The 25,842-nt window shown below is 35.3% G+C and overlaps 2 protein-coding genes across 3 annotated transcripts in view; both read right to left on the minus strand.

Annotated features, from left to right (window-relative positions):
* Positions 1-25,842, minus strand: part of RB1 (RB transcriptional corepressor 1) — a 151,575-nt gene that overhangs the window by 27,159 nt on the left and 98,574 nt on the right. The window lies entirely within an intron of this gene.
* On the minus strand, positions 8,386-10,375 carry LPAR6 (lysophosphatidic acid receptor 6). Its single transcript, XM_006740638.3, has one exon. It carries the CDS (start codon positions 9,672-9,674, stop codon positions 8,640-8,642), a length of 1,035 nt encoding a protein of 344 aa, XP_006740701.1. The 5' UTR covers positions 9,675-10,375; the 3' UTR covers positions 8,386-8,639.

A 25,842-nucleotide genomic window follows, 5' to 3' on the forward strand; every position in this document is an offset into this window, starting at 1 on the left:
TGTTGGTGTATAGGAATGCCACTGACTTCTGTGCATTGATTTTATATCCTGCTACTTTACTGAATTCCTGTATGAGTTCTAGCAGTTTTGGGGTGGAGTCTTTGGGGTTTTCCACATAAAGTATCATATCATCTGCAATGCAATTGCTTTTAAAAATGAGAATATTTCTGGCTCAAAATAGCAAACTGACCACACACCTTTACCTCCTTCCTCCCCCAAAACCCCTCCAGAAGTTACAGAAAAGAAAAATAAAAAGCACACGTGGGGGTGAAATCTTGCAATACTGAGACTATAAAGTAGAAAAACTATGGAGGGAAGTTGAGGGGTTGATTCAGGTTTGAGGATAAAAAGTAAATGAGGGGTATATTGAAGGATACAACAAAATAGAGAAAACCACAGCTCTGAATACACACAGGAAAGGGCTCTGGTGGAAGTGGGAGTCTTAGCCTCCAAGCTCAGAGTAGCAGATATAGAGAGTAAGGCAGTAATACTTCAGGAGAATTTTTTTAAAGTGCTGTCTGCCAGTAGCTCTCGAACTTGAGCATGCATCAAAATGACCTGGAGGGCTTGTTAACACACAGGTTACAGATTGCTGGGCGCAACCCCCAAGTTTTTAGGGTAGGGTCCAAGAATTTATATTTCCAACATGTTTCTAGGCAATGCTGATGTTGCCGGTCTGGCCACTACATTTTGAGAACATCGGTCCATGAAACATTTGGACCAGTCCCCCACCTCAGTTCATGCCAGCCTGTAAGAATCAGGAAAATGTATATTCCTCTTTACTAATGAATTAGAAAAAGATGCCCCTCTGGATACAGGCACCCCTGATTTGGTATGCAGCATTTATGCTGAAGCCCTGTGCTTTTGTGCAGTGCACTATACATATACATGCCTGGCCCCATCCCAGCTTTTGTACACACACACACACACACACACACACACACACACACACACACACAAACAAACATGGTACCTACAGCTTCCTGCTGGGTCTATAAGAGAAGCAGAGCAGAAAAGTAGGCAAATCTATAAATTAGGTAAGTTAGGTAAATTAGGTAAATCTGTAGACTTCTATAACAGACTTGAAGAAAAAAATGAGCTAGGAAAGGTAATTCTGCTTAAGAAGAAAATGCATCAAACTACTACGCTGCAAGGTTATATTGCCCTAATTTTGGGTAACCTCAGTTCAATATCCATCCCCAAAAGAAAGACCAGATTAAAAAAAAAAATTTTTTTTCAAAGCCAGGAGGCTTCCAGTGGAAAGGGTTCATAGGTCCAAGCAGGATAAATGAATATGGATACATCTTGGTGAAAATTGCAGAATTCCAAAGGTAGTGAGAAAATGGTAAAAGCTTCCAGCAAGAAAAAAGTAAGTTATTTACAGTGGAATAAGATCCAGTTCAGCATCAAAGTCCTTAGCAGGAGTACTGGGTATCTGATAATATAGAATTTTGTATCTAACCTACATGTCAAACAGGAGGGTAAAATGGAACAATTCTCAGACATCGAAGGATGCAGAATGTTTATCTCTTGACTATCCTTTTTGAAATAAAATTACTAGAGGATATGATTTAGCAAAGTAAAAAAGAAATCCAAGAAAGGAGAAATTGTGGGATTTAAGAGTTAAACAGGAGTGCGGAGAGAAAAAAGTGGGAAAAATTCTAGGATACAACAGGCCTAGAAAATAGTTGTTCCAAAAAAGAAATCCATAGTTACATGAAGAATGTCTTAAAGAACACAGTGGTTTCTTTCAGTAATTCTATAATCTCATCTAAAGGCGGGAATTCAGTAGTAACGTTTAAGGTAAATTAAGTTTAGGGTGATAACTGCAAGAGATGAATTCTTGTGTCACAGAGTAGTATTGACAAAGGAAAATTTGCCTCTCTTCCTTGGGCTTTTGACGAATTAAGTGTACCATACATAGGTTTGATGATACAAGAGGCAGTCTTTATTTTCTTTACATTTTTGTGTGTAAGTATAGGATATTTATTAGAACTACATTGATAAATACCCAGAGTAGGTACTATATAAGTAAATACATATTAGTTATTAAAAATTAATCTTCAGGGGCACCTGGGTGGCTCAGTTAAGTGGCCAGTTCTTGATTTCAGCTCAGGTCATGATCTCAGGGTCCTGGGAATAAGTCTCACGTGGGGCTCTGCGCTCAGTGGGAAATCTGCTTAAGGATTCCCTCTCTCTCTATAATAAATAAATCTTTAAAAAAAAATCTTCAAATCACTTCATTGTATACCTGAAACCGATACAACACTGTATGTTAACTATACTGAAATTAAAATAAAAATAGAAAAAGGGAAAAAAATTAATCTTCAGTCTGGTGGGTAAATAATATTTAATTTGTTCTTAACTCTTAAGCCCTTTCCTTCCAATCTCTACTTCCTCTATTTCAACCTATGTTAGACGCTATAAAGAATACAAAGAAGTACAGAACATAATCCCTTTCCTCAGGGAGCTTGAGGTATCAGGAAGATAAAAAGATAACTAACAAAGGCAGTTAAAAAAAAAACGTGGTACAGACAATAAGCATTATCAAAGAAGATTTTGTTTAGGAGTTGAACTGGCCCTTGGAGGATGAAAAGGATTTTATCAGAAAAGAGGGGCACAGTGAGTTTTATTGACTGGGGTGGGGGTGGGGCAAATAATGTGTCATGTGCCTAAATGTCTAGAGTCAATAAAATGAGAGTTATGAACACAGGACGTGTAGTAGACCAACCAGGAGTGGAGGAATCTTATTTGGGAGAGATAAACCAAAAAATCAAGAGGTCAGGGCTGTATTTTGGAGAATGTTGAACTTTGAAACTGGACTTTCCCTTTCAGGCAATGGAGAATCTGACAACTTTTAAAACTGGACAGGGGCGCATGGGTGGCTCAGTCCGTTAGGCCGCCAACTCTTGATTTCAGCTCCAGTCGTGATCTCAGGTTGTGAGATTGAGCCCCACTTCATGCTCTGCGCTGGGCGTGGAGCCTGCTCTGTCCCTCCCCCCACCTCTCCCTCTCTCTCAAAAAAAAAAAAAAAAACCCCAAAAACCCCCCAAAACTGGGCATTAAGTGACTGGTTTAAAGTGGTGATTTAATAGGTAAATCTGGTTGACCTGTCCTGCATGGTTGAAGGGAAGAAAGCAGGAAGCAGGCTGAGGGGGTGCCCGGGTGGCTCAGTCTGTTGGGCGTCTGCCTTCTGATTGGGTTGTGATCTCGGGGTCCTGGGGTCAAGCCCTGTGTGGGGCTCTCTGTTCAGCGGGGCGTCTGAGTCTCCCTCTCACTCTGTGTTCTCCCTCTCTCAAATAAATAAATAAAGCTTTAAAAAAAAAAAAGGAAGCAGGCTGAGAATGTAATTGTAGTAGTCTCAATATCACATGGTAACAATGGTGACAATGGTTATTTAAAGGAAGGAGGGGGAGTGAAGGGGGTGCGGTACCTGGGTGGCTCAGTCGGTTAAGCATCTGATGCTTGATTTCAGCTCAGGTCATGATTTCGGGGTTGTGAGCTCAAGGCGCCCCCCCTCCCCCCCCACACACTAGAACTCATGTCCATCTTTTAATAGAATTTTAAGGTTCATTCATTCAACAGGTGATTGAGAGCTATTACCTGCCATGTACTAATACGGATGTAGTTCTAGATTGGGTTTGTTTTTTTCTTTCTCATCCTTGTTGGCTTTAGATTTTTGACTGTGTGGAACAAGAAGTGGCACATACAGCTCACAGACCAACCACCTAATTCTGTAGTTTCATTGGAACACAGCCACACTCATTCACTTATGTATTGTCTGTGGTTGCTTTTGTGCTATAAGGCAGAGTTGAGAAGTTTCAACAGGACCATATAGTCTGTAGGCCTAAGATACTCACTCTCTGACCCTTGAAGAAAAGAGTTTCTGATTCCTGATACATAACATTAACATGTTTCCCAAAGTCTTACACTCAGATAAGTGTCATAACCTTCAGTATCCTTTCTATGCTGTTCCTCACCCCTGTTCCTTGCTTTTTGGTTTATCTTTCTTGTGTTTCTTTTGGTAAAAATAAGCAAATACATGTATGCTGTTTTATTTTGCCTTTTGTTATACCAAAGATAGCCTACCATATGTATTGCTACTTTTTTCACTTAACACTTTCTGGAAATCTGAGCATATCAGTTCATAGAGCTCTTTCTCATTCTTTATTACAGCTGCATGGTACTACATTGTGTATGTGCTGCAATTTATTCAACCAGTCTTCTATGCTTGGACTTCTAGGTAGTTTCCAATATTTACAGTTTCAAACAGTGCTGCACCTTGTACATATGTTTTTACATTATTGAAATTATGTCTTCAGGGTACATACCTGGAAATGAGAGTGCTGGCTCAAAGAGTAAATGTGTGTGTGTGATATTGCCAAATTCCCATCCATAAGGATCATACCGTTTTCTGTTCCCATCAGCAGTGTATGAATGTACCAATTTCTCTACAAGGGTCGTTCATTTAATTTTACAAAGTGATGACATTAAAATATTCTTCCTATCTTTCATCAGCATCATTTCAAAAAAGAAAGGCCATTTTAATAAGGGAGAAAGAACATAAAGGATTAGAACAGCTCTTTAAGTTTAAATTGAATAAGTAATCTCTTATTGTGATTGTTTTCTTTTTGCTGAAGACAAATGCATCTCTACTCTGTAATCAGAGGAATCTTTTTGAAATGCAAATCTATCATGTCTCTCCTAACTGGAAATTCTTCGGGGCTTTCCATATCTCCTCAGATCTTAATATGGCTTTATTATGGACTATAAGTACATGTAAGGTCTCAGCCCTATATCTCCAACCACTTTAGCTTTGTTTTAGTTCTTTCAGTATACCAAGTTCTCTCCCAAGGGCCTTTGCATGTGCTACTTCCCTGGCCACCATTAAAGAAATCGATGAGTCAAAAACAAACAGACAAAAAAACCAAGTTCTTATCCTGGCTCTACCTTAACTTGTTCTGTGACCTTATGCAAGTTACTTAGCCCTTTAATTCTTCAGTTAAGATGACCTCTAGGCTCTTTTAGTTTTAAATTGTGAATTTACCAGAAGTCATTTTGATGGGAAGGTTAATAGAACGCAGCACATTCACCCTGTGGCTTTTAACTATAACTTGGCTTTAAGTATATAACACGTAGTTGTTTCTCATTCTTACTCTTTACTTAAATTTTAATTATTTTCAAAAATTAGTTGATGAGTTGATTCTATATGAGTAAAGTAAGGTTTGAGTTGAAAAGTGGTTATTAAATTCATGAATTATCTCTGTTTCTGGGGTCTTGTGTCTTGGATTCTGTTTTTCAGCACTTGAATCACAGTGTGATGAGAGATAATTTTGTATCCTTTTAAGGAGTTATTGAAGTAAATCTTTTTTGAGAGCAGGAGGAAGGGGAAAGACTTGATAGAGTAGTTGGCCTAGAGTTAATTTCATACTATTTTATTATCCTGATCTATTGCCCTGTTTAATTGATAATTCTTTGTTTTTTTGTAAAATTGACTGTCAGAAAATGGGTAACAGGCATCAGGTAAAAAGGATGAAGAAAGAGATTAAATAGGTAATTAAGAATTTGTGATTTTAGGGAAGTGTATATGTTGATTTCTGGAAAATGTAATTAAGTAATATTGTTGACCATTAAATACTCTGGTCTATTTAAAGATGTTTTGTGTCCTTATGTTTGTCCATTAGTTCCTTTTAATTTAGAATTTGTTTCTTGGAGATCATGTTATAAATGGATAATTTGATTTCCAGCCCAGCCCAACAGAGCTTTTTAAAAACATTTTACCTTAAGATTATGTTAAGATTCATCCATTAGTAAGCACTTTATAAAATTTTCTATGTATTTATTCACAACTAAGAGCACCAAGTTATATCTTCCCTTACTTGCATCTGGGGTTGGATTGACATGTAAGTACTAAAAAAGTTTGGGTGTTGAGAGGTAGTGAAGATTCTGTTAGGCAATAGTAACTTAATATACTGACAAGAGATCATATATCTGGTTCATTCATTAGGGGTCCAAAATTACAGAACCAAAAAGCAGTTGCGTTAGATATGAGTCGTGAATTAGATGCTTCTCAGTAGGGGATATGAAATTTTATATGAAGTTTTTTATTATATTTTATATTCCTCAACTGAGTGACTAATCTTTATGATACCAGTATCTATAAGATTTATACCTCAAATTTACTTTCAGTATTTTGAATGTAGAATATAAAGTCAAAACTCCTTGATGAAGTAGTGTCTCCAGTTTCTTTAAATTTTTGTACATATATTATGTACAGCACATATATTTTCATATATTCTTTTAATAAACTAGTTACTTAGTTGTTATTTTCTCAGAAAAGGTCATTTCTGAGTTTAGAACCAGTTATTAGGATCCTGGGGAACTGTTTTCCACACCTTAAAAATGTTCTCATCTTCTGTTCCTTTGAAGGGCGTTAATGTGGAACAGAAGATTAGTTAAATCATCTACTCTTTTACAAAGATGTTAAAAACAGAGGGCATAGTTTTTTGGGAGGGAGGGCTTGGTACTATCACTTTAAAGTAAAAAAAGTAAAATTCTCAAGAGTTCTCAAGAGGCTTTCTGGGGAAAGAAGAAAGAGAAAATTTTGAGTATGTAATTTACCATAACATGCAGTGCTAACAAAGGAAAATAACTTTAGTACACTTTCTGTCCATGTAGTTAAGCTTTACCCAGGATTTGAAGTTCTAGAAGATAAAACTAGTATTCATTATCTGTTAGCTATTACTTTGTGAAAAATCTTACAAAACTTTTGATTCATCTTTCTGTTGACAAGAGGGCAACAAAAATGTCTCCAGTAATCACAGTAAAAACAAATATCTAATGACTGTTTTGCTTGTATTTTAAAGTAATAGTCATACTTTGAGATCTTGCTCACAGATCTTTAAGCCAAGGAAAGTTCTGAGAAATCTCAGTTACAAACTCTCACCCCTTTTTTCCACATCATTAAGTTGTTAGTTGCTTTTCAAGAGTAGATATATTTATTTTCTGAAGAGTGATATCAAATAAAGGTGTACTACAGGGCAAATTGAAGACTTGAAGGATTTATTTTGCCTTTGGTTTATCTAAAGGAAACCATGGCTACCTAAAGAAAATCCCCCAGTTATTTTATTGAAAATAGATTACTTCTCTAGCAAATGACTATGATTTGTCTGAAATCATTGTAGCCCAAGCCCAGAGAACAGCAAAAATCAAATTTAAATTAAGAGTAGTTGTCCACGACAACCCTGTTGGGACCCCTCTCACTCTTGAGAGCTTCTTCTGTATCTTCACTTAATAAACTTTTATCGATTTAAAAAAAAAGAGTATTTGTCCAAAGTTGTGTTCAGGACTTGAAAGATTAGATGTAAAAATCAAATACATTGAATGCTGAATTTAATTATGTCATTTTTCTCAAATAAAAGCATTCTTTTTTAGTTAACTTTGGAGAACTGCTTGAATTTGAAAGAAAATATGTTGGAAAATGAAAACGTTTTAGTGTAGTTGGTACTTAACATCTACTAAATTATAGCTCAAATCGATACCTTTTCTGTGTTTAAGAAAATGAAAATGTAGTTGTACTGAGTTATTTGAACCTGTAGTTTTGGTGCTTTTTACATAAGGAACTATGTTTTTACTTTATAAATTATTTTGATGTACATTAACATTTTGCCTACTGGAAATAATATTTTCAGCTGTTCAATATTTGACTTTAAATGGTCAAAAGAGAGAAGGGAAGTAATGTATTTACTGATCACTTTCTTGTATTTCACTATCTTACTATCTGTGGTATTTCTGACTTAAAATACACATACAGGTTACTTATTGTGACAAAATATACCTTTGAAATGTACCTCCAAGTAGTATTTTTTTTTTAATGTACCTAGCAAAACAGCATTTTGTTAGTTTCTTCCCTCTCAATTTTGGTGGCATATATTATTTTGAAATTGAGCGCTGTTATATCCAGAAAATAGATCAAAATAATAATTTTAAAGTATACATACTACATGGTTAGATAGCACATGCTTCTTATGAATTGCCTACAAAGACAAAAGCCTGAATATTATCTGTAACTGCTCGAGATCCCCAAATAGTTAGTGTGTTGTTATTCTAGAGAAGACATTTTTAGCTATTTTTTTCAAGGAACACTCCAGAACCACTTGTTATTTCAAATTATTCTCCTTTCTCATTTATGTTATAGTTCAAGAAACATGATTAGTAGTTCCAATTCAAATTGCAATAGAAATTAGATATGTTGAATAAAAATATTAAATACATAAAACATTTAATTGTTATAAATCATTTAGTTTAAAATTGCTAAGAAATTAAACAGCACACATGGTCACCACATGATTTAAATCATAGTCACTTTTAGACTCTGAACAAGTCTTTTAGGGATTTTTTAATGAAGAGGAAGGTAGAGGTCAAAATGGCTCAGAAAAATAAAATGGTGTGTATATAAGAATAGAATACATTTTAATGCTTAACACATCGAATACAATTTTTTATACTATTAACTTTAAAATGTCCACGTGTTTATTTTCTTTCAGAGGTGGAGAAATAGTTGTCCAAGAAAACACTTCTCACAGTTGAAGGAACTTAGAGGTTCCCAGTGTAGTCCCAGCGGTTTCATTTCAGGCAGCTTATATTGTAGATTCACTGTCAAATATCTTACTTTTTAAGGTCTGTAGGTTATGTTGAATAAAGTTCTCTGTGCTGTGAACTTCAGAGAATCTGAAGTCACTTTTCCTAGCAGACCAGTTTTTCATTTTTATTGAATTCTGAATCGTTTCTGACGTGAAGTAGTAAACTATAGGGTCAAAGCAACAGTTTGAAACAGCAATGCAGAGAGTGATTGGGTACATGGTCCTTACGGCTGCCACTGCTGAGCAATTTACAAATGTTTGTGTTCTCATAAGAGAATATAAAATAAGATTGATATTGTAAGGCACAAAACAGAAGCAGAATATGACCAAATGTACAAAAATCATTCTTAAAACTTTAGTTTTGTTTATTTTGCTTCTACTTAATGTAACAGGTTTATTTAAAGTTCTTAGCACCACACTAGAACAAGTTACGTTTAAAATTAGAGGAATAAAAAATCCCACTATTTCGATGAAAATTACAATCCTTGAGAGATACGTTTTCCATGTAGCTTCTGGAAATTTTTCAAAGCAGGCTTCTGAGGAATTGTTCCCCAGAGAGTTGGTGGACTGAAAAAATACTGCTGGTGCACTTCCTCCTATCACAGTTAGCCACACAGCAATGCACATGAGTTTTGCATTTCGTTTGGTTCTTAAAGTCTTTGACTTAAATGGGTAGACAATTGCCAGAAACCGATCCACGCTAATACAGGTTAAGAACAGAATGCTTCCATACATGTTGGTATAAAACAGCATCACTGAGATTTTACAAAGTACATCTCCAAACGGCCAGTTCTGTGTTGCAAAGTAAAAAATCCTGAAGGGTAAAGTAAAAACAAAAAGCAAGTCTGACATTGCCAAGTTAATCATGTATGTTGTGGTTTCATTTCTCACTTTGAGGGTGCAGATGAAAATGTATATGGCAACACAGTTGGATATTAACCCAAGCACAAACACCATACTAAACATGCACCCGTACAAAGTGTACTTAAAGGAGTCATCATAGGAGCAATTGGAGCTGTTACTGCTTACCATTATAAAGGCACGTCCAGTTTACAGAATTGAAGTCCTTTTGTCAGCTGCAGTCTTCTTTGGTATTCAGATTGTGACTTTATACCCTCCAGAGGATTTGCAAATTCTTTGTATCTTTGGATAGATTTATAAATATTTCCTTTTTCTTTGAAATCTCGATAAGAAACATGAAATTCGTTGTTGTAAAGTTTCCACTTGGTTCTTCAACAGGAAAATATTCTCATTTTCTAATCCGAAAATTCGTGAATCCAGGGTTTAGGTAACCGACGAACAACTTTTGAAAAATGTAGTCAGTGAAGCCAAGCTATTGGATTATAAATTTAAAGAAAAGCTGTGTTCTGAGATGGGAAGAAAACTACTCATCTGGTAAACTTGTATTTCAGTAGTCAAGATGAATATTCCAAAATTGAAGTTTCTCTACGCTCCAATATATTTAAGATGAAGGTAGTAGTCTTTTTTTGCTTTCAGTGCAGAGTTTTCAGAGACTTAAACATTCCCAGTTTGGTCTCACTTCTTGCTTCTTTGAAATGAAGTTTTCCTTTTTGGTATTCCTGCAGTGGATTCCAGATGGTGGTAAGCAGAAGAGTCTTTTAAAGTTTCCGAAATAAATTCCTAAGCGTGTTAGCTCTTGCTGAATTGAAGCCTTTTCCTCCGTTGCCAGATGTATTGTGAGATGGGCTTTCTCTGATGTGGAAAAGAAAGGCTTGCTAGATTTGTAGTATGACATCACAGGAAGAAGAGGCTGGGCTTGGACAAAGAAAGGTTTCAGCCCCGTTTGTTTACTGTGCCTTTAATCTGATAATGTGTCTGCTGGGAATATACCTAGGAGGCTTGCAAATGGTCACTGGCTGTTGAGCTGAGCCTTTGCCCTTTAACTCTTTTTATGCGGAATTGCTTCTGGGATTTTGGCCATCTTCTTTCCTTTCTTTTATTTCTATTTGGTAATAAGAAATCAGTATTAAGCCTGTTTTTCTCTTATTTGATTGCTTTTGTGTTTGGAATACGAATTTTTTTAAAGAAATAAAATGTATATGAGTGTGTATAAATTGAAATTGTGGTATCTTAATATAGCATTGAAAAAACTGTTTAATGACTTATGAAAAAGAGAAATTTAATCTTTAGGCGTAAAAAATACTTGACTGACCAGTGATAATTTTGCCACTCCTGGCTTCTGTTTGCCATAATTGCACATCAAGATTTAATTGGTATGATTGTGAATGGCTCCAATCCTGCATCTCTTCCATTTTTGATGAACAATTTTCTAACATTCTTTCCTCTTTCCTATAAAATTGAGTTAATATTTTAGAGCACTTTCGATTTTTAAATTACTTTCACCAAACAATAAATTCAAGAATGTTCATGTTTGGTGTGGTATTAATCTTACTTACGCACAGAACTAAGTTGCATTTTTTTAAACAAACTTTTTTTCCCCCTAAATTGATTGAAATAAGTTTTGGAGAATAAAAGCTATACTACTTGGCTAAATTTTAGGTTCATAATTTTATTTTCATTACCCTCAGCCTGCCTCTTACCCCTCTTAATATGACATTAACTATGTATGGTTCAGATTTTGTTTTCATTTAAAAGCTCCTATGAGTTGTTTCGGAATATATTTATATTTAAGGGATACTCATTTTTTTAAAGTACAAAGAACTTGGAAGAATAAAGTATGTGCAGGATGGAGGTAATTGAATATGGATGTTACTTCCTCGAGGATTCACAATACCACTGGACACATACATGTTTTTCTTGTTCTCAATTACCATTTTTCAGAGAGGGCTAGATCTAGTTACAGTTTACTGTTGCTGTTTTCTAGTTTGGTTCAGTTTGGGCCAAAACTCTGTCTTTCGAAGTATCTATTAGGGAAATTTAGGGAATTTAAGAGTGATTTGTTTTTCCTTCCTAAATTACCTAACTAATTTAAAAGTAATATGTTGCAGTAATATGTTTTATGCTGATTTTATACCTTTTTCATTATAAAATTAAGTTTAGCAACTTCTGTTGTTTGTTGATGAATCCTGCCTAAATTGTATTCTTTTTTATTGTTTTGACTGGGAAATTTATAATCAAGTGACACCAAAAAATGAGTATTATTTATAATCAATAAACTTAAACGTTAAAGGGTTGAATTCTTTGTGTATCACTCTGGTATGAAAAAGAGGTAGCATGTGTAAGTGTTCATATTAGAAGGTAGGTGAATAGTAATGAAATAAGGAGTAGTTAATAAGCTTGTATTCTTATTGAGAAAAGTTTTCTATTATAGTTTCTTAGTAATCTATTAAATTGATAATCTCTTTAGTCATCATTAAATAAAATAATAAGCAGTCATATGCCCTGACCTTGTTTACTTCTGCTTTCATTTTAATATGACATTGTCTCAAACAAAGAGGTAAAATGTATTAATTCTGCATGGGAATATTTTTCCACATATTGATGTTGTTATTCACTGGACTTGTTATTCACTTAACTATTCATTTCTAGTTTTTCATGTTTGAGTTATTCGTGCTTATAGATCACTATTTGTTGAATTAAGCTTTTTGTTATTATCAGTATATTAGTATATGTTTGTATTTTTAATTCTTACATAGGTTTTGACCCTGTTAGTGATACATGTTTGCTGATGAATGAATCATAGTAATAAACTTTACTTTTGTTGAAAACTGTTTCTGTTTAGGAAAAGAGCAATAGCAGAGGGGCCGTCTGCTTCAGAGAAGATTATTAAATGCTGGATTTTTCAAGATACTTAATTTGACTTCTAATTAAGGAATCAAAGTGAAATTAGATACCTTGAAAATACCTTAGGTTAAGATTTGAAAGATATAGTAACTGCTTACAAAGGGAGTTAAATAAATATAGGGAATTGAGTATATTTAATAGGTGCTTTGTATTTGATAGCCTCAGACCAAACTTATTTTAATATGAGATTTGTACATTTCTGAAAGTTAAGTCTGTGAATCAACTTATTTCTTGAGTGGGGCTTTTTAGGGTCCTGAAAAAACATGTACCACTGATTTGAAATTTAGTGACTCTCATTATGTGAGTCTTCACTTTCCAAATTTTAATTTTATCAAGAAGCCACGTAAATAGCCAGCTAGTCTATAAAGTGGATGTTTTATTCACTACAATAATAGTATAAATCATTTAGTTGTGTAACTCGTTTTTTATCAGGTTGAGAGAGAGTATTCTGTTAGTTAACTATTAGAAGTTTAAAGATTTGGGCAACTTGTGAGATCTTGACTAAATTTCTGCTACAGCTCTGATATTGAGGAGGTAAGAATCTGACTTTTTTATGCCTGATTCAAAAATAGGCTCATAATAGTTTGTTGGATGAATAAATAAATCTTTATTGGATACCCACTATAAACAAATAATGTGTTAAGTGTGCTCCTCAGCCATTCTTACTGTCTCTTCATTTTTATAATGGTTATTTTCTGACCTTGATAGCAGTATCATATTTATCTTGTCCCCCTTTAATTCTCACTGCCACCTTTCTGGGGTAACCCTGTCACTCTTACCTGTATGGTTGTTATAATGCCTTGTCTTCTTATTTCCAGTCCCACCCTTTTCCATTTCCCCCCCTGCTAGCCTGTCACAGACCAACTCATGAATGAATCAACTATTTATTCATTTATACTTCTTGCTTCCAAAAAGAATATAAAGCAAATGATAATTTTAAAATTGTCATAACTGATAGAACTAATAAACATTTAAGATTTTAGTGTTTTATTGAATGTAAATTATACCTAAACTTTAAAAGTTTAAAAAGAAAGTATAGAACAGTTAAAAAGTTTAAATGTGGGGCACCTGGGTGGCTCAGTCGGTTAAGCGGCTGCCTTCAGCTCAGGTCATGATCCCAGGGTGCTGGGATTAAGCCCCGTGTCGGCTCCCTGCTCAGCGGAGAGCCTGCTTCTCCCTCTCCCTCTGCCTGCCGCTCTGCCTACTTGTTCTCTCTGTCTCTCTGTCAAAAAAATAAAAACCTTAAAAAAAAGTTTAAATGTGAGAAATTATTCTATATATTAGTCATTTTCATTATTCTAAAAATTATTCATTTTGAACACAATAAAAGTTTGCAAAAGGCAAAAAAGTCTTAAAACACAAATTCATTACACATTAGCAAAAGAATAAAAGCCAAGTGTTAGGTGGGGAGAGAGAAGGGTGGGAAGGGGGCAATATGTGAAATAATGATGTTTGAAAAATCTAGGCTAAGAGAAGCTACTGCAGTTGATGCAAGGCAGAAAAGGAGAACTTGGTGGATTATGTTGCTTTCATTTAATGAAAGAAAACATTCCAGAGTGTCAAGGGAGAAACTTTTCTTTGCTTTATCTCAGAAATACATTGTGAATCTTTACAGGTGAACCATTAAATGACCATAGGAGGTTGTTTTCTAGTGGCAGAACATATGCCATTTCTCATTGGCCCTCAATTTAAGAAGAGTACCCAATGTCAAATTATGGTTCTGAGAAACATATGTTGGTAGATTAATATAGTCCAAATATATGTGGTAATTCTGGTTTAATGCTGAGGAAGGTTTGATAGTCTAGTGCAAGGGATCTCCACCTAAAGACCTTGACATCTCTAAAACTCCTGTTTTACTCATTCCCCTGAGGACTGGGGCCATGGCTTTGATGAGATTCTGTGACTAAGAACAGGTAAGAGACCATGGATCTAAAGAAGTGAGGGATTAGCAAGTCCTGTAAGCTACTTCTCGAAATATCTGGAAATCTCTGAAATATTTTGAAAGTTTTTCTCTATGGATAGACTAGAAGGAAAAAGACTATTTGCTAGTGCAGGTTCTTTATGAATGAAGTACAGAATTGTGTATGTAGGCAATAAAATGTAAATCTGTAATTTTTTTCATTTTGATAGGGAAGTGTGAAAGTGTTGTGTAAAGTGCACAGGCAAAGAATCAGAGAAGCTTGTTATGCAGTCATTTAAACTTCCTAAGGTTCTGGCTCCTTGGCTATAAATTGAGGGGGTTTGACTGCTAAGAGGTCCCTTCCTGCTTCTGTATCTGATTCTGATTCTTTTAATACTTTGAATGCTTAAGCTGCTAGTTTGGTTTTTTTCACTCTCACGTATAACAAATCAAGGAGTCACTTTTCATTTTTTATGTTTAAGGATTTCTAATTTTGAAAACAGATTGTACAAGAAATATGTACAAGAAATATTCTTTGCTTAAGCCAAGAGTCTCATAAGGGGAATTTTGTTAACATTTTGTTATACTGTAAAGATTTAACATTGAAAAAGACTTTACTTTGTATTTCTATAGAATTCTTCTTTAAAAGATTTTTCTGGGTGCCTGGGGGGCTCAGTCAGTTAAGTGTCCGACTCTTGATTTCAGTTCAGGTCGTGATCTCAGGGTCCTGAGATCGAGCCCTGCCTCAGGCTCCGCTCTCAGTGGGGAGTCTGCTTAAGATTCTCGCTCTCTCATTCTGCCCCTCCCCTGCTCTCTCTCTCTCTCAAATAAATAAATATTTAAAAATAAATAAATAAAAATTTTTCTTTCCAAAGCACAATAAGATGCCATGTTTTTATTATAAAATTGATCAAAACTCTAAAGTGATTTCTCATTAGAAGTTTTGATGGCTCAGTTGGTTAAGCGACTGCCTTCGGCTCAGGTCATGATCCTGGAGTCCCGGGATTGAGTCCCGCATTGGGCTCCCTGCTGGGCAGGGAGTCTGCTTCTCCCTCTGACCCTCCCCCCTCTCATGTGTTCTCTCTCATTCTCTCTCTCTCAAATAAATAAATAAAATCTTTAAAAAAAAAGAAGTTTTGATGGCCATAATTGGATTTGTACCTAAAATAACATCGAGAATATGAGATTTATAAAATAATTGGGTGGGAGTGTGTGTGAAACTTAAACTGAAATAAAGTTGTTCAAGTTCAAAATAAAGTGTGGAATAGTGAAATTTTAAAATGTAAGAATAATACTCTAAACTTACTTTGTTTTGAATGCAGCAAATTTTTGTTGTGATGAGATGTGACTCTTAAACATTCTCTCCCATCTCAAATTTATACTTATTAAAAAAGTTTTCTCGGGCACCTGGGTGGCTCAGTTGGTTAGGCAACTGCCTTCGGCTCAGGTCATGATCCTGGAGTCCCAGGATCGAGTCCTGCATCGGGCTCCCTGCTCGGCGGGGAGTCTGCTTCTCCCTCTGACCCTCCTCCCTCTCATGCTCTCTGTCTCTCATTCTCTCTGTCTCAAATAAATAAATAAAATCTTTAAAAAAAAAAAAGTTTTCTCACTTTAGAATCTTCTGAAGCCTATTCGGATAAATTTTTTAAGTTCAGACATGAACAAAACTTTCAATTTGAGAAATGAACATTTATAATTTATGTCAATAGAATATATTATTTTATATAAAAAGATATTTTAATTAAACAAATTTAGTATTACTATGTGTTGATATAATTTGAAAGTATTTTACCTTTCCATCATTATTGCAAACACTTAGCAATTTTTGTTACTCTTTACTCGAGCATGAGTCATCTACCCAAGTTCAGAGGGTTGAACCAGCTTGTAGGGTTGGGTGGAAGTAGAAGAAAGATTTTTAGGGTGATGAATGATGATTTATAGCAAAGTAAAAGTAGATGGGAATGGTAGTTGAAGCAGGTTCAAGCAAAGAGGGTAAATGAAATTAAGAGGAACAGGAATGTTGTGGTGTAAGACTTAAAACTTGAGTAAATATATTTATCACTGCCCACACTTTGAGTTGTCCCTTCTTCCTTTTTTCCTATCTCTGCCTGCTCCGACTCCTTCATCTCTGCCTCTTAAAATCCTATCACATTTTTTATGGAGACCTCTCAATTTCATCAGTTTTTTTCTATGCTTCCATAGTATTTAGTCTGTCTTCCTTTTAAGACATATTCATTCAATTCAGTTAAGATTAAAAAACAAAGAAATAATTGCAGTACAGAGTATAACAATAGATGTTTATACAAAATGGAGATGAGAGTCAACCACGTTGGTTAAAATGCCTTCAGAGGAGGTAATGTCTCAAGAAGGCAAGCCTTTAAAGTTGAATAAGAGTTTGAAATTTAAAGTCTTGAAGGCTAGAGCCATGCCTGGTAATAATGTCTTAGTATAGTACTATCAGTATAGTCATGTTGTCTTTTTCAACCAAAAACACATGAAATGATTTGAGTGACAGTTTTCTCAATTTTCTCAAGAATGCTACATAATTAGTTCCACTCTAAATTTCTAGAGGAGAAGTTAATTCATCACATCCAAAGTATGCTTGGGGGCATAGGGGTTAATTTGGTTATAAAATACACTTGAGGAAGATTATAGGTTGGTTGTGGTTTTTAAAAGTCTTTCACCTACTTTAGAAGCAGGAAGATATAGTGTAAAAAAACCAATCTAGGTGTTAAGGGACCTACACTCGTAATTCCGGCTGTGCTACTAAAAATTAATGTGACATTGAGCAAATAATTTAACTTCTCTGTTATATATTTGTAAAAGAAGAATATTGAACTAGATCTTTAGAATCCTTTTCAGACCTTACATTTCTAATTTAATCTTCATACTAATTTTAAATGATACAAAGAACATATATTATTGTCTCCAAGAAAGTGAAATTCAGAGAAGTTGTGGTTTGTCTGGAATTACATAAGTGATTAAATGATGGAGAATCATGAAGCCAGAACTAGAAACCAGGTCCTCACTATTAAGTACCCAACCCAGTTCCTTGTACTTTGTTGTTAAGTTAGAGAATGCAATTGAATGAGTGCAGGGGGGGCTAGAACTACTATTCTAGTTCCTTGATGTCTAGTCATGTTTTCCTGCTATTCCTTAACACAAAATAAGAACCTTGGTTCGTAGCTTAGGTGAATGTTAAGCAGAGAAGAACTTTGTTTTTATATGTGTAAGCTATGTAGACTTTGTGGGGAAAGATTATAGTCTAAAATTATGACAAATTTAGCTTAACTTCTTAGAGTAGATTAAAATCATAATCCTTCACTTTTAGCTTCATCTATATTGATTTTTTAAAAAAGTTTGGAATTGGAAAAAGTACGCACCAAATTTTATATGGGTAAGAAGAAAATATTTCTGTTTCTTTTAAATAATTAGAAAAAGGATTTCCTGTGAATAGTAAATTTAACATTTTCCAGCAGTGTTTATTAGAAATCCAGTGCTCTTTAGTTTATTTCAGTAAGCATTTGTTGACTTTATCCATTACTGAAGTATGGAGATAGGAAAGGATTGCTCTTTTAGGATGCTCCTGAAAATCTAAATGCTTGTGGCCGGAAAGCTGCTCTTTGATACACCTGAGTTCTTTTGTTCCCAATAATGAAATTGCATTTTAGGGAAACCAAGTTTGGTGCTTTGGAGTGACTCAGAGGCAAGTTGCTGAAGATACATCGTTGAGTTAGATGTGTACATCTGTAAAAGTTCATAGGGGTTGTCATAAGAAACTGGAAGGATTGATTCTGTATTCTCAGATTGCTCTGCAAGAGTCTTTATGTTCTTACTCTATACATAGTGATAATAGACACGCATTGTTGATGTGGTTCGATTTTATTTATTTATTTGAAGAGAGCAAGCATGAGCTGGGGCAGGGAAGCAGTCTTGGTACCAGGACCCTGGGATCATGACCTGAGCCGAAGGCAGACACATAACCGACTGAGCCACCCAGGCCCCCCCAGGTTTTTGATTAACTGGTGTCACTCTCATTAAATAAGACAATTCCTGCATCAGCAATAATCAACTGGAAAATTTAATGGATAAAAGATTCCACTTAGGACAGCAAATAGTATAAAATACCTTAAGAATAAATGTAATTGGGAAAAAACAGGATCTAGATGAAAACAAAAGACCCAAAGCTTTAATGAAGGCCATAGAAGAATACCTGAATATGTGACATGCAGTTTTACTGGGACAAATCTATAAGTTTAATGCTATTTCACTAAAAATCCCAGTAGATTTTCGGTGAATGTCCTGAATAAAATGGTGTGTGTACACACACACACACACACATATATATATATAGGTATATATACCTATATATATATATAGTGTGTATATGTTGTGTATTACATGTAGTGTAATATACATATATAGTATAACCTAGTGATTTTACTTCCCCAAATTTTGTCTTTCCTTCCCGTTCATGTTCCTATCAGTAATACCTATTTCCTCATACCCTCCTCTAAACCAGATTATTATGAGCCTTTTAAACCCTTCCTTAATTAATAGGTCAAAAGTGGTATCTCATTTAATTTGCAATTCTTTAGTTCTGAGTGAATTTGAGCCCAGAAATAGACTATGAACCTGGGGAAATACATTAGCACTTTAAATCAGTAGAGAAAAATATGGATAGTTCAGTAAATGCTCAATGGGTCATCAGGGAAGTAATTTAAAAAGAGAAAGAAGTGTATTTTAACTTTTTTTTTTTTTTAAGATTTTATTTATTTGAGAGAGAGCAGGAGAGGGGGAAGAGTCAGGGGGAGTGGGGCAAGTGGACTCCCCACTCAGCAGGGAGCATGATGACCTGGGACTCTATCCCAGGACCCTGAGATCATGACCTGAGCCGAAGTCAGATGCTTAACTGACTGAGCCATCCAGGCTCCCCTGGACTTTTAACTTTTTTTTTTTAAGATTTTTTTTTTTTTTTTTTTAATTCATTCGAGACACAGAGATACAGAGAGAGAGAGAGCATGAGCAGGGGGAGGAGCAGGGGGAGAAGCAGAGGGAGGGGAAGAAGCAGGCTGCCCGCTGAACAGGGAGCCCGATGTGGGACTCAATCCCAGGATCCTGGGATCATGACCTGAGCCAAAGGCAGACGCTTAACCATCTGAGCCACCCAGGCGCCCATGGACTTTAACTTTTTATACCAAAATAAATGCCAACTAGATCAAGTATTTAAACGTAAGAAAAGACTCTTAAAGAAAAAAAAAAGACTCCATAAACTTCTGGGAAAAAACTGAGTGTACTTAAAAATAACAGTAGAGTAGTAGAGACTTTCTAAGTATTATATGAAGTCTTCAGTTTTAAAGGAAAAGATACATTTGACTAAACAGTTTTGTTGCTGGAATACGTAGAGTAGGAAGAAAATGTCAGTTTATCATATTGCACTTCATATAGTAATAAAATAATGGTGGGCACCTGGATCATTCAGGAGAGTATGGGATTCTTGGGGTTGTGAGTTCACACTTCATGTTGGGCATAGAGTTTACTTAATAAAAAAAAAAAAGAATAAAGCTAATGAAAATTAACAATCCATTAAAAAAAAAGGGAAAAAGATCTGAACAAGAATATAATTTTTTCTCTTAACTTAAAAGTGACTTGCAGTTTTTGATACCCAGATTAATATTTTTATTTTTTAAAGCTTTGGCCTTCAAAATAAAAATGAGTATACATAATTTAGATTCCTTGTTTTCTTTTTCTTCCTTACAAATGACAGATTTTTAAGATCTAGTTCTATGAACATTATTTCAAATACATTTAAATTAATCTGCACTTATGCAGATGTTTTGCTCTTAACTAGAATTTAAAGAGACAGGCTCTTTTAACAGATACTGATACTCAAGGTATATGGAAGAATTAATCAGTAAGATTCTAAACCAGGGTAATCCATTCCCAGAAGGAAATTTCCATGATCGCTTCTTTTATTGGTTTGCTGGTGTGATTATTTTAATCAACTGACTTCACATTCTTGGAAAACTTGAGTGTTTCCTATCAATACCAGATGTCACCAGTACTGCCTCACAGAAAGGTTAGAAACAAAAGACCGGAAGGACTGACTCTACAAAAGGGCCCCTTTTAAAGCCCAGCTTTTTGTTGTTGTTTTTAGTTAAAAGTGGACTGCTTCAGCCAGACCAAAGAACAGTTGCTGGATTGTTGTCCTGGTTATATAGATAGGGAAATAAGATAGGCACATTTGAATTTTTTTCCTTCTTATGTTATCTTTAATCTTGGATCTACTGATATTTATTTGTTTATTCAATAGCAAATATTTACTGAGCGGCAACTGTGTGCCAGGGGCTCTTCCAGTTGCTGGGAATACAGCAGGGGAAAAAAAAAATTCTTGAACTTACTTATATTTTATTTGGGGGAGACGTGCAATCAATAAGTAATTACATAATTGGTCATATGGTGTAAGATCTCTGACGAAAAATACATTTAAGAGGAAAAGGGAAGTGTTCTAGGACAGGCTTGCTGATAAGGGGACATTTGAACAGAAGTGAAGGAATGAATCATGTGGATGTCTCAGGGACTAACCCTTAACTGATAAACAGTCTTTAAAAACACCCTCCCCAGTTTGTATTTCCAGCCTCATCTTCCATAACTTCACTCACCAGGTTCTTGTACCCATAATTTTCATGGCAATTGGAAATTTCGAAACAGCATTTCAGCTTGATAAAATTCCACAGGTCTACTTGCAATTTTTGCTTTGCATGACACCTTATAAACTTGGTTTGGTTTGGTTTGGTTTTGGCTACTTGACAGCATTCTTGAAACTAAATACTTCTAGGAGAGTACCTGTCTTTCGTTAAAAGGAGCCCCAGGCCAATAATTTCATTTCAAGTCAGATCCCACCCTGACTTCTGCCTCCCTGTGCAGTTATCAGGTTCATCTTTTACTCTTTGATGCTTTGGCTAGCACCCTATTACCTCAGGACTGAATTTTCTCCTGGGTTCAGTTTCCCTGATAGCAGTGACATCTGACAGATTATTATCAATTGACTTCCTTGACTTCTGTTAATTATCTGTCCTACATATGCCTGAATGAGCATCTGGGATCTTAAAAGTACTTATATATTACAGTTATCTTTTCTCCATCATAACATGGTATCCTATTTTGGATCCACCTTTAGATTCTGTGTCAGCCCTTCAAGGAGCCAACTCTTTTCCTTACTCTTGTGTTCTGACACAACTTGTTACCTAGCCCTGCTCATTTTTGGAACCGTGACTTCACTTTTCTTTGACACAACTCAATCAGTTTTTAGGCACATATGACATCATTCCATGAGGCTGGTTTTTCAATAATTTTTCCTAAGAATAAATTTATTGTTTATAATGTAGGAAAGATATTAAGATTCTTAAAGAGTAATAGAAAAAAATTAGGAGAAAAGGTAACACAATTCTCCTGCTGTAATAAATCAGCTGTCTGTCATTTTCTAGTTTTTTAAAAAAATACATATATGTATACTTTTTTAGATTTTATTTTTTTAGATTTTTTAGATTTTATTTATTCATTTGAGACAGAGAGATACAGAGAGAGAGAACATGAGCAGGGGGAGAGGCAGAGGGAGAGGGAGAAGCAGGCTCCCCGCTGAGCCAGGAGCCTGATGTGGGACTCGATCCCAGGACCCTGGGATCATGACCTGAGCCGAAGGCAGATGCTTAACTATCTGAGCCACCCAGGCGCCCCTAAAAATATATGTATGTACATATTAAAGTTTTATTTAAATTCCAGTTAGTTAACATATAGTGTCATATTAGCTTTAGGTGTACAATATAGTGATTCAACACTTCCATACATTGCTCAGTGCTCATCATAACAAGTGCACTCCTTAATCCCCATCACCTATTTAACTCATTTCCCCACCCACCTCCCCTCTGGTAACCATAGTTTGTTCTCAAAGTCTGTTTCTTGATTTGTAGCTCTCTTTCTCCCCTTTGCTCATGTGTGTTGTTTCTTAAATTCCACACATGAGTGAAATCATATGGTATTTGTCTTTCTCTGACTGACTTCTTTCGCTTGGTATAATACTTTCTAGCTCCATTGATATCATTGCAAATGGCAAGATTTCGTTCTTTTTTATGACTGAATAATATTCTATTGTATGTATATACCACCTCTTCTTTACCCATTCATCAGTCCATGGACACTTGGGCTGTTTCCATAATTTGGCTATTAATGATAATGCTGCTATAAACATCGGGGTGCATGTGCCCCTTTAATTTAGTATTTTTGTGTCCTTTGGGTAAATACCTAGTAATGCAATTGCTTAATCGTAGGGTAGTTCTGTTTTTAACTTTCTGAGGAACCTCCATGCTGTTTTCCAGAATGGCTGCACCAGTTTGCATTCCTGCCACACAGTGCAGGAAATTTCCCCTTTCTCCACATCCTCGCCATTACCTATTGTTTCTGGTGGTGTTGTTTTTAGCCATTCTGACAGGTGTGAGGTGATATCTCAGTGCAGTTTTGATTTGCATTTCCCTGATGATGAGTGATGTTGAGCATCTTTTCATGTGTCTGTTAGCCATCTGTATGATGTCCTTGGAAAAATGTCTATTCATGTCTTCTGCCCGTTTTTAAATTGGATTATTCATGTGCTGTGTGTTGAGTTTTATAAGTTCTTCATGGATTTTGGATACTAACCCTTTATCAGATATGTTATTTGCAAATATCTTCTCCCGTTCTGTAGGTTGCCTTAGTTTTGTTGATTGTTTCCTTTGCTGTACAGAAGCTTTTTATTGAGATATAATTGACATATAACATTATATTAGTTTTAGTTGTACAATGTAATGATTCAATATTTGTATATATTGTGAAATGATTACCACAAGAAGTATAATTAACGTTCATCAACATACATAATTACAAAACTTTTCTTGTGATGAGAACTTTTAAGATTTGCTATCTTAGCAACTTTCAAATATGCAATATTATTAACTATAGTCACCATGCTGTACATTACCTCCCCATGACTTATTTATTTTAAAATAAACTGGAATTTTGTACCTTTTGATCTCTTTATCCATTTCGCCCTACCTTCCACCCCTCTGAGATTCATGTCTGTTCTCTGTATCTATGAGCTCAGTGTTTTGTTTTGTTTTGTTTTTAATTCCACATATAAGTGAGAGCATACTGTATTTGTTTTGCTCTGACTTACTTCACTTGGCATAATGCCCTTAAGGTCTATCCATACTGTTGCAAATGGCAAGATTTTCTTCTCTTTTATGACTGAATAATATTCTATATACAGCACATTTCCTTCATCCATTCCGTCAATGAATACTTAGGTTCTAGGTTTTTGGTTTGTTTTTTTTTTTTAAGATTTTATTTTTAAGTAATCTCTACATGCAAGGTTGGCCTTGAACTCACAACCCTGAGATCAAGAGTCGCATGATCCACCAACTGAGCCAGGCAGGTGCCCCAAGATCGAGGTTTAATTTAAGTCTTTGCTATTATACTTACATAGCTGAAATCAGAGAATAGTATCTTTAAGGTTTAGAAGGGAACACTGCTTTTTCTTCATATGTCCTATTAGATAAAAACATTTTCTACTGTATCTTTTAAACTATCTTACCATAATTTTTCAAAATGATTTTAGCCACCATCCATTTTAAACAATATGAAAAATAAGCTAATTTGTGACACAAACATACATATAAACTACTAAAGCCTTGGTACCTTCCATTATGACATATCAGAAATGGAACCTTTTAGGAATAGATTAACTTTTTAGACTTTAAGCTTTTTAAAAAAATGCGTATGTGCTTTTCTTTTTTTTTTTTTTAAAGATTTTATTTATTTGACAGAGAGAGACACAGCGAGAGGGAACACAAGCAGGGGGAGTGGGAGAGGGAGAAGCAGGCTTCCCACTGAGCAGGGAGCCCGATGCGGGGCTCGACCCCAGGACCCTGGGATCATGACCTGAGCCGAAGGCAGATGCTTAACGACTGAGCCACCCAGGCGCCCCTGCATATGTGTTTTTCTGTTTATATAAGTATATGTGGGTTAATGAGAAAATAGGAGAATGTACTTTGATGTTTTAAAACACTGAAAGTCATTTTATATTTACTACTTTGTAAATTTAAAAACAATTGTTGGTCAGAAGCAATAAAATTCTTATCTAAGATATATACAATCTGAAGGAAAGAGTTGAGATTCTGCTGTCTTGCTTTCTAATATAGAGAAGGCTTTTTCAGGGACTACCTCAAAGTAGTATACCTGCTGGGATGAATCTAGCAAAAATTTTTGGTCCAAGAATTTCTGCCACCAAATGAGCCTTAAATAAGTATGCTACAGAAGACAGACTTTATGTAAACCATTTAAAATTACTAGTCAGAAACACTATCAAAGCTTAATTCTTATTTGATAAAACTGTTTTGCTGTTAATGAAAATGTATCTTTTTCTTTTTAGTAGCTATACTGTGCATTACAAAACACTGATATCTTTGAGAAAATTTTCAGCTGAACTAGAGAAGTGGATAGTTTGGTTTATTAATATTTGTTTTATTCATCACCTTTGAATTAGTTTCTTCTTGAGAAGGAGCATGTCTTAAAACTTTTATGTTACCTCCATATTTATTTAAAGGTTACTTGAAAATATGTTCTTAAAATAGTGATAATTAGAAGAAATAATCTTTTTAATAAAAATACTTTGCATTTGGCCATACTATAAATTGAAATCTTAAGATTCAGTTCTCTACTTCAGTGAATCTGTTTTGCGATTCAGTCTTAATAATGAAAAAGTGGATTTTTTAGATAGGTTATTACACCATTGCTCTGTTAGCAATGTCTGGAAATAGCATTAACCATTTTGCTTCAAGTGCTATTACCACAAGCCCAAGACTCCTAAGATTCCCTTTCCTCACCAGGAGGCTTGGAGCAGCAAATGGAATCAGCAGAAGGGACACAGCCTGTCCCAAGACTTCCCTTCCTTGCCTTAGAGACAGCAGGGCTGTAGAGGGACACCAGTTAAGAGATTCCACCCTCCACCTCCCCACCCCCCACCCCCAACTAAGAGACACCTGACAGCCTGACCTGGGGACAATGTGCATAGGTTCATATATCTACCACTACAGTTAAGAAATTGAACAGTTGTATCATATAAGGAACTGCACCCATCATACAAAGCACTAAACCCACATCCTTCCAGCCTCTCATGCCTGTCCTTAACACCTGGTCACTATTAATCTGCCTTCTATTTCTAAGATTTTGTTATTTCAAAATGTAACAGAAATGGAATCAAATACTATTATCTTTTTAGGGTTATCTTTTTTTTTTTTTCACTCAGCCAAATTTTCTAGAGATACATTTAAGATATTACATGTATCAATATTTTGTACTTTTTTATTGCTGATTAATATTTCATAGTGTGGGGCGCGGTGGCTCAGTTGGTTAAGCGACTGCCTTCGGCTCAGGTCATGATCCTGGAGTCCCTGGATCGAGTCCCGCATCGGGCTCCCTGCTCGGTGAGGAGCCTGCTTCTCCCTC

The sequence above is a fragment of the Leptonychotes weddellii genome, chromosome 3 (genome assembly GCF_054177405.1).
Source record: "Leptonychotes weddellii isolate Sample4059 chromosome 3, ASM5417740v2, whole genome shotgun sequence".
Lineage (NCBI taxonomy): Eukaryota > Metazoa > Chordata > Mammalia > Carnivora > Phocidae > Leptonychotes > Leptonychotes weddellii.

Excerpts from the sequence above, each read along its gene's own strand:
- LPAR6 (XM_006740638.3), bottom strand. The coding sequence starts at position 9,674 with ATGGTAAGCAGTAACAGCTCCAATTGCTCCTATGATGACTCCTTTAAG.